This window comes from Aythya ferina, assembly GCF_964211825.1.
Source record: "Aythya ferina genome assembly, chromosome: 38".
Lineage (NCBI taxonomy): Eukaryota > Metazoa > Chordata > Aves > Anseriformes > Anatidae > Aythya > Aythya ferina.
The window spans coordinates 76588-85604 of NC_140335.1; the positions used below are offsets into that span (position 1 = coordinate 76588).

The 9017-nt window shown below is 65.8% G+C and overlaps 1 protein-coding gene across 1 annotated transcript; it reads right to left on the bottom strand.

Moving 5' to 3' along the window:
- Positions 1-1711: 1711 nt before the first annotated feature.
- Positions 1712-8480, bottom strand: POLR2G (RNA polymerase II subunit G; the record flags this gene model as incomplete). The annotated part of the gene is made up of 9 exons (XM_084502297.1): positions 1712-1794; positions 1894-1927; positions 3389-3460; positions 3581-3646; positions 4141-4191; positions 5679-5838; positions 6966-7076; positions 7564-7723; positions 8459-8480. 9 exons carry the CDS (start codon positions 8478-8480, stop codon positions 1781-1783), a joined length of 690 nt encoding a protein of 229 aa, XP_084358423.1. The 3' UTR covers positions 1712-1780.
- Positions 8481-9017: the final 537 nt, after the last annotated feature.

The following is a 9017-nucleotide window of genomic DNA, read 5'->3' on the forward strand; positions in this document are numbered from 1 at the left end:
GGGTTGGGGGGGGTTATAGGAGAGTTATGGGGGGACATGGGGGGTATAGGGGGGTTATCAGGGGGATATGGGGGGGTTGAGGGGATTATGGGGGGGGTATGGGGGGATGTGAGGGGGATATGGGGGGATTTGGGGGGGTTTGGGGGGTTATGGAGGGGTATTGGGGGGCTATGGGGGGATATGGGGGGGTTATGGGGCTGGGGCAGCATTAAGGGTGATGGGGAAACCGGTATGGGGGGTGGGGATCCCAGTACGGGGGGTGGGGACCCCACTAAGGGCAAGGGGGACACCAGTATGGGGGGTGGGGATCCCAGTATGGGGGGTGTGGACACCAGTAAGGGCAATGGGGACCCATAAGGACCTTGGGGACACCAGTATGGGGGATGGGAACCCCATTAAGGGCAATGGGGACACCAGTATGGGGGTGGGGATCCCAGTATGGGTGTTAGGAACCCATTAAGGGCAATGGGGACACCAGTATGGGGGGTGGAGACCCCAGTATGGGGGATGGGGACGCCATTAAGAGCAATGGGAAAACCAGTATGGGGGATGGGGATCCCAGTATGGGTGTTAGGGACCCATAGGGACCTTGGGGACCCCAGTATGGGGGATGGGGACACCAGTAAGGGCAATGGGGACACCAGTATGGGGGATGGGGACCCCAGTATGGGGGGTGGGACCCCCCCAAGGACCTTGGGGACCCCCCGAGGGGCAATGGGGACCCCAGTATGGGGGGTGGGGACCCCAGTATGGGGGGTGGGGCCCCCCCCAGGCACTGGGGACCCCCCCAGGGTCCCCGTGCCCCAAAACCCCCTCAGGGCCCCCCCCAAAACCAAAAAAGACCCCGAGAGACCCCCCCCCACCCCCCTCCCCCCCCCCTTTCCCCACCTCCTCTAGGCCTCGCCCCCCCCCCCCCACCTCCAGGCCGCCATCGCCGCTCCCCCCGCGCCCCCCGCGCCCCCCACCCCCCGCGATGGCTTCCTCGGAGTCCCCGGGACCCCCCCGGGCCGGGGGAGGGGGCGGGGGGCGCGAGGGGGCGGCGGATGGCGGCGGATGGCGGCGGGGGGGCCGCCGGGACTCACCCCGGTCACCGCCATCTTGAGGGGAGCCCGAGGAGGAAGGGAGGGGGCGGGGCCGCGGCAGCCGTAAAGCGGGCCGAGTGAGGGCAGGGAGGTGTCGCGCGGCGGCGCGCGGCGCTGAGGCGGCCGCTGCCGTAAAGCGAGGCCGCGAGGTTGCCGGGGAAACCAGACGGGCGCCCTCTTCAAGCGGCGATGGATGCGGCCTTCAAGCGGCGATGGAGAGGGGTGGGCCCACAACGAATCAGGAGCCCCCCCACAAGGCTTCAGGACCACCCCAAATCATCAGGACCCCCCCCAAGGACTCAAGACCCCCCCCAAGTCCTCAGAACCCCCCCCCAAGGTTTAGGACCCCCCCCCAAATCCCCAGGACCCCCCCCATGACCCCAGGACCCCCCCCAAGGCCTCAAGACCCCCCCCAAAATCCTCAGGACCCCCCCCATGACCCCAGGACCCCCCCCAAGGCCTCAAGACCCCCCCCAAAATCCTCAGGACCCCCCCCAAATCCTCAGGACCCCCCCTCAGATCCTCAGGACACCCCCCCCAGCCCTCAAGACCCCCCCCCAAATTCTCAGGACCCCCCCCAATAATTTTCCACGCCCCCCCCCCCCCGCCCCCAAAAAGCGAGACGGAGCTCCCAAAAAAACTAATTTTATTGAAATGAGGTGTTTTTGCCCCAAAACGGCCGTCGTGGCGTCCTGCGTTCAGCTGACCAGACCTGGGGGGGGGACAGGGGGGTCAGGGGGGGGGTCAGGGGGGGTCAGGACCCTCTCCCCCCCCCCCTCCCCAAATTCTCCCCCCCCCCCCGTGTGCTCACCCAGGTAATCGTCCATGAGGGAGCCGATGGCGAACTGCGGGGAGAAGGAGCCTGAGATACTGGGCCAAACTGGGAGCCACTGGGACAGACTGGGAACCCAGTAGGACCCCGCTGGGCCAAACTGGGAGCCACTGGGACAGACTGGGACCCCAATATGACCCCGCTGGGCCAAACTGGGAGCCACTGGGACAGACTGGGACCCCAATATGACCCCTCTGGGCCAAACTGGGAGCCACTGGGACAGACTGGGAACCCAGTAGGACCCCGCTGGGCCAAACTGGGAGCCACTGGGACAGACTTGGACCCCAATATGACCCCGCTGGGCCAAACTGGGAGCCACTGGGACAGACTGGGACCCCAATATGACCCCGCTGGGCCAAACTGGGAGCCCACTGGGCCAGACTGGGAGACACTGGACCAGACTGGGAACCCAGTAGGACCCTGCTGGACCAGACTGGGAGCCACTGGGCCATACTGGGACACACTGGGATCCCACTGGGCCATACTGGGACCCCACTGGGATCCCCCTGGGATTGCAATGGGCCATACTGGGACCTGCTGGGCCAGACTGGGACCCCAACATTACCCCGCTGGGCAATACTGGGACCCACTGGGATCACACTGGGCCATACTGGGCTACACTGGGATCGCACTGGGCCCTACTGGGACCCCACTGGGATCACACTGGACCATACTGGGTCCATACTGGTCCGTACTGGGACCCTACTAGGGATATACTAAGCCATTCTGAGGCCATACTGGAACCCTACTGGGACCATACTGGCCTATACTGGAACCCCAAGGGCCCATACTGGTCTGTACTGGTCCCTACCAACCCGTATTGCCCCTACTGGTCTATACTGGTCTATACTGGTGCATACTGGAATCTCTACTAGGGATATACTGAGCCATTCTGAGGCCATACTGGAACCCTACTGGGGCCATACTGGCCTGTACTGGAACCCTAGTGACCCATACAGGTCCATGCAAGCCCATACTGGTTTGTACTGGATCTTACTGGTCTGTACTGGGACCCTACTAGGGATGTACTGAGCCATTCTGAGGCCATACTGGCCTGTACTGGAACCCCAGCGGCCCATACTGGTCTGTACTGGCCCCTACTGGCTTGTACTGCCCCTACTGGTCTATACTGGTGCATACTGGAATCCCTACTGGGGATATACTGAGCCATTCTGACACCATACTGGCCTGTACCGGAACCCGAAGGGCCCATACAGGCCCATACTGGTTTGTACTGGCCCATACTGGTCTGTACTGGTCTGTCCTGGCCCCTACTGGTCTATACTGGCCCATACTGGTCTGTACTGGGACCCTACTGGGGATATACTAAGCCATTCTGAAGCCATACTGGGACCTTACTGCGGCCTTACTGGCCTGTACTGGCACCCCAGCGGCCCATACTGGTTTGTCCTGGCCCCTACTGGTCTATACTGGTCTATACTGGTCCATACTGGTCCGTACTGGTGCCACTCACGATGTCGTTCTTGTCCACGCGCGTGCCCACGATCTTCAGGCGGATCTCGTCGTCCTGCTGGATGACGATGTCCTGGGGGGGGGGTGGGGGGGGGGTCACGTGGGTCCCTGGGGGTGCCCCCCCCTCACGTGACCCCCCCCTGACCCCCACGTGACCCCCCCCGACCCCCACGTGACCCCCCCCCCCCCTCACCTCGTCCACGGTCTTGTAGCAGGGGGGGTTGGAGTTGGGGTCGAACTCCATCTCCGAGGGGATCGACTGGGGGGGGGGGGAGGGGACAGGTGACCCCCCCTGACCCCCCCCCTGACCCCTCCCCCCCCCCGTGACCCCTCGTGACCCCCCCCATGTCACCACCCCCCTGTGACCCCCCCCAATGTCCCCTCCCCCCCCCATGACCCTCCCCATCCACCTGTGTCCCCCCCCCAGTGTCCCCCCCTGTGACCCCCCCCATTCACCTGCCCCCCCTGTACCCCCCCCTCGTGTCCCCCCCCAAGGTGTCCCCCCCCAAACCCCTCCTGTGACCCCCCTGCCCCCCCCACCCCCCCATGACCCCCCTGTCCCCCCCCACCCCCCCATGACCCCCCAACCCCCCATGGCCCCCCCCAGCCCCCCATGACCCCCCCCATACCCCCCAGCCCCCCATGACCCCCCCATACCCCCCACGACCCCCCACGACCCCCCCATGACCCCCACGACCCCCCCACGACCCCCCCAGCCCCCCCATGACCCCCCCCCCATGACCCCCCCCGTACGTGGCGGGAGATGAAGCAGGACATGGGCCCGATCTCGGTGAACAGCCCGACCTAGGACACGCCCCCCGCGATGACGTCACTGCCCCCGTGATGACGTCATCACCCCCATGATGACGTCATCCACCCTGTGATGACGTCACACCCCCCCGATGACGTCACCTGGTTGACCTGGGTGCCAACGGCGTCCACCCCAATGCCCACACCCCGGCCCCATTGATGACATCCCAACCCTACTGATGACATCACACCCCTCCTAATGACGTCATCACCCCGTGATGACGTCACACAGGCCCTGATGACGTCACACCCCCCCTGTGACGTCACCTTGTTGATCTGCATCACCGTGACATCCCCCACAATGCCCACACCCCCACCCCAATGACCACACCCCAACCCTCCTAATGACATCATCACCCTGTGATGACGTCACACATGCCCTGATGACGTCACACATCCCCGATGACGTCACCTGGTTGACCTGGGTGCCAACGGCATCCCCGACAATGCCCACACCCCCACCCCAATGCCCACACCCCGGCCCCATTGACGACATCCCAACCCTACTGACGACACCACACCCCCGTTGATGACGTCACACCCCTCCTGATGACATCACCGCCCCGTGATGACGTCATACATCCCCGATGACATCACCTTGTTGACCTGGATGCCAACAGTGTCCACCATATTGACCACACCCCGGCCCCATTGATGACAATCCAACCCTACTGATGACTTCCCAACCCTACTGATGACACCACACCCCCGTTGATGATGTCACACCCCTCCTGATGACATCATCACCCTGTGATGACATCATACATCCCCAATGACGTCACCTGGTTGATCTGCATCACCATGACATCCCCCATAACGACCACACCCCAACCCTACTGATGACTTCTTCACCCTACTGATGACATCACACCCCTCCTAATGACATCATCACCCCATGATGACGTCACACAGGCCCTGATGACGTCATACATCCCCGATGACATCACCTTGTTGACCTGGGTGCCAACAGCGTCCACCACAACGAGAAGACCCCCACCCCAATGCCCACACCCCGGCCCCATCGATGACATCCCAACCCTACTGACGACTTCCCAACCCTCCTAATGACATCACCGCCCCGTGATGATGTCACACGGGCCCTGATGACGTCACACATCCCTGATGACATCACCTGGTTGACCTGGGTGCCAACGGCGTCCCCCATAATGCCCACACCCCCACCCCAATGACCACACCCCAACCCTACTGATGACTTCCTCACCCTACTGATGACGTCCCAACCCTCCTAATGACATCATCACCCCGTGATGACGTCACACAGGCCCTGATGACGTCATACATCCCCGATGACATCACCTTGTTGACCTGGATGCCAACGGCGTCCACCACAACGAGAAGACCCCCACCCCAATGCCCACACCCCGGCCCCATTGACGACATCCCAACCCTACTGATGACATCACCGCCCCGTGATGACGTCACCGCCCCATGATGACGTCACACGTCACCGATGACGTCACCTTGTTGACCTGGGTGACGACGGCGTCCACCACCTCGCCCTTGAAGGGCCGGAAGACGATGGCCTTGTAGCGCACGGGGTAGAGGACGAAGCCGCGGCCCGGCTGGATGACGCCCGCCCCGATGTTGTCGATCGTCGTCACCGCGATCACGAAGCCGTGCCTGGGGGGGGGGGGGGGGCACGGGGGGGTCGTGGGGGGGGCGTGGGGGGTCGTGGGGGGCACTGGGGGGGTGTGGGGGGCACTGGGGGGGGTGGGGGCAGCGGGGGGGAACTGGGACACCACCCCAGGGGGGCAATGGGGGGATATGGGGACACTGGGGGGTGACGGGGGGGCACTGGGGGGGCACTGGGGGGTGGGGGGGCACGGGGGGGGCTTGGGGGGGGTCGTGGGGGGCACTGGGGGGGGGTGGGGGCAGCGGGGGGGCACTGGGACACCACCCCGGGAGGATAGAAGGACGCTGGGAGGTGATGGGGGGCACTGGGGGGGCACTGGGGGGGGCACAGGGACACTGGGGGGGCAAGGGGGGGACATCAGGGGGGTGTGGGGACACTGGGGGGGCACCAGGGGGACATTGGGGGGGGCGTGGGGGCAGCGGGGGGGCACTGGGACACCGCCCCGGGGGGATACAAGGACACTGGGGGGTGATGGGGGGCACTGGGGGGGGCTTGGGGACACTGGGGGGGGCACGGGGGGGGTCATGGGGGGCTGTGGGGGCACCAGGGGGGCACCGGGGGGGGGTTGGGGACACGGGGGGGGCACTGGGACCCTGTCCTAGGGGTACCAGGGGGCACCCAGGGGATTTGGGGGACGCTGGGGGGGGCACAGGGAGAATGTGGGGGACACTGGGGGGTGTGGGGGGGGTCACTGAGGGGGGCTTGGGGACACTGGGGGGGCACTGGGGGGGTGGGGGGGTACTGGGGGGGACACAGGGGGGGGCACGGGAGGGGCACTGGGGGGGACCGGGGGGGGTCAAGGGGGGACCCAGGGGTGCTGGGGGGACACAAGGGGGACACTGAGGGGTGACCCAGGAAGGGGGGGGGGGTGACACCCCGGGGGGGGGGGTTGGGGACACCCTGGGGGGGGTGGGGGTGACCCTGGGGGGTTGGGGGGGTCACTGGGGGGGTTTGGGGGGGCACGGGAGGACCTGGGGGTGCCAAGGGGGGGATACGGGGGTGATGGGGGGACACAGGGGGGGTGACACCCCCGGGGGGGGTTGGGGACACTGGGGGGGGTGGGGGGGTCACCGGGGGGGTTTGGGGGGTTGGGGGGGTTTGGGGGGGGCCGTACTTGCCGGTGCAGGTGCCCTCGACCTCGGTGAAGAGTTTCTGCTTGACGGTGTTGAGGAGGTTGGGCCCGAAGTAGCGGGGGTGCAGCAGGATCTCGTGCTCCAGGGAGAATCTGGGGGGGGGGCACCGTCGGGGGGGGGGCACCGGGACCCCCCCGGACCCCCCCGGACCCCCCAGACCCCCCCAGGACCCTCCCGGACCCACTGGACCTCTCCCGGACCCCCCCAGGAGCCTCCCGGTGCCCCCCAGACCCCTCCCAGACCCCCCCAACCTCCTCCGGTGCCCCCCGTGCCCCCTCCGGTGACCCCCAGACCCTCCTGGACCCCCAAGGACCCCCCCCAGAAGCCTCCCGGGATCCCCTGAACCCCCCCAGTGCCCCCCAACCCCCCTCCCGGACCCCCCCAACCCCCCCCGGTGACCCCAGGACCCCTCCCAGACCCCCCCCGGACCCCCCCGGTGCCCCCCGTGACCCCCCCGGTTCCTCCCGTGACACTTCCGGTTCCTCCCGTGACCCTTCCGGTTCTTCCCGTGACACTTCCGGTTTCCCCGTAGCCCTTCCGGTCCCTCCCGCGCCCCTTCCGGTGCCCCCCGCCGCTCACGTGATAGAACATCTTCCCGCCGCCGCCGCCGCCGCCGCCAAACCGGAAGTGGGCCTTCGCGCCCCGCCCACCCCCGCCCCGGCTCTGATTGGTCCGCAGCCCGCCCCGCTCGGCTCCGATTGGCCAGCCCCGCCCCGCTGCGGCGCGGAGGGGGGAGCTGCTGGGCGGGGCCACAGGGAGGGAGACGCGCGGTGATTGGGCGGCTGGGAGTGATTGGCAGGGGGAGGGCGGGAGGGAGGCGGGGCCCCTGGCGGCCTGGCCTCTGTTGGGACTGGGAGGAACTGGGAGATACTGGGGGGTACTGGGGGGTACTGGGGGGACACTGGGGGGTACTGGGGGATACTGGGGGATACTGGGAAGATACTGGGGATACTGGGGGGTACTGGGGGACACTGGGGGTTATTGGGAGACACTGGGGGATACTGGGGGGTACTGGGGGGATACTGGGAGGATACTGTGGGGTACTGGGAGACACTGGGAGACACTGGAGGCACTGGGGGATACTGGGGGTACTGGGGGACACTGGGAGACACTGGGAGGCACTGGGGGACAGATGGCAGGACACTGGGAGATACTGGGTGACACTGGGCGACACTGGGAGATACTGGGAGACACTGGGGGATGCTGGGAGACACTGGGGGACACTGGGAGATGTCTCCTGGGTGCCGCTGGGTGGCACTGGGAGGCACTGGGTGACCTCAGGTGACCTCAGGTGCGACTGGGTGACCTTAGGTAACCTTAGGTGACCTTTGGTGACACCGGGCACCCTTGGGTGCCACTGGGTGCTACTGGGAGTCACTGGGAGCCGCCGGGTGCCCCCAGGAGCCAGTTGGGCGCCCCCAGCCCCCCCCCTGCCCCCCTTGGGTGCCCCAGCCCCCCAACCCCCCCCAGAGACAAAGGCAGAACTCAGCGATCATTTACAGGGTCATTTAATGGGTTTATTGGGATTTATGCGGGATTACAGGGTCCTTGTGTGGGATTATTGGGATTTGTGGGGGATTACAGGGTCATTGTATGGGATTACAGAGTCCTTGTATGGGATTATTGGGATTTATGTGGGATTACAGCGTCCTCGTGTGGGATTATTGGGATTTGGGTGGGATTACACGGTCATTGCACGGGATTACAGCGTCCCTATATGGGATTATGGGGTTTTGTGTGGGATTACAAGGTCACTGTATGGGATTATGGGGTTTTGGGCGGGATTACAAGGTCCTTGTATGGGATTACAGCGTCCCTGTATGGGATTTGGGTGGGATTACAGGCTCACAGGGCACAATCCCATAGGGATTATTCCCGGCAGAGCGGTGCCACGCGCTCAGCCCCGAGGGGACGTTTGGGTACCCCCAGCCCCCCCCCCCCCAGACCCTTTTGGGGTGCCCCCAGCCCCCCCCCCATGTACCAACCCCCCCCGCCAGCACCCATGGGTGCCCCCTGACCCCTTTTAGGTAATC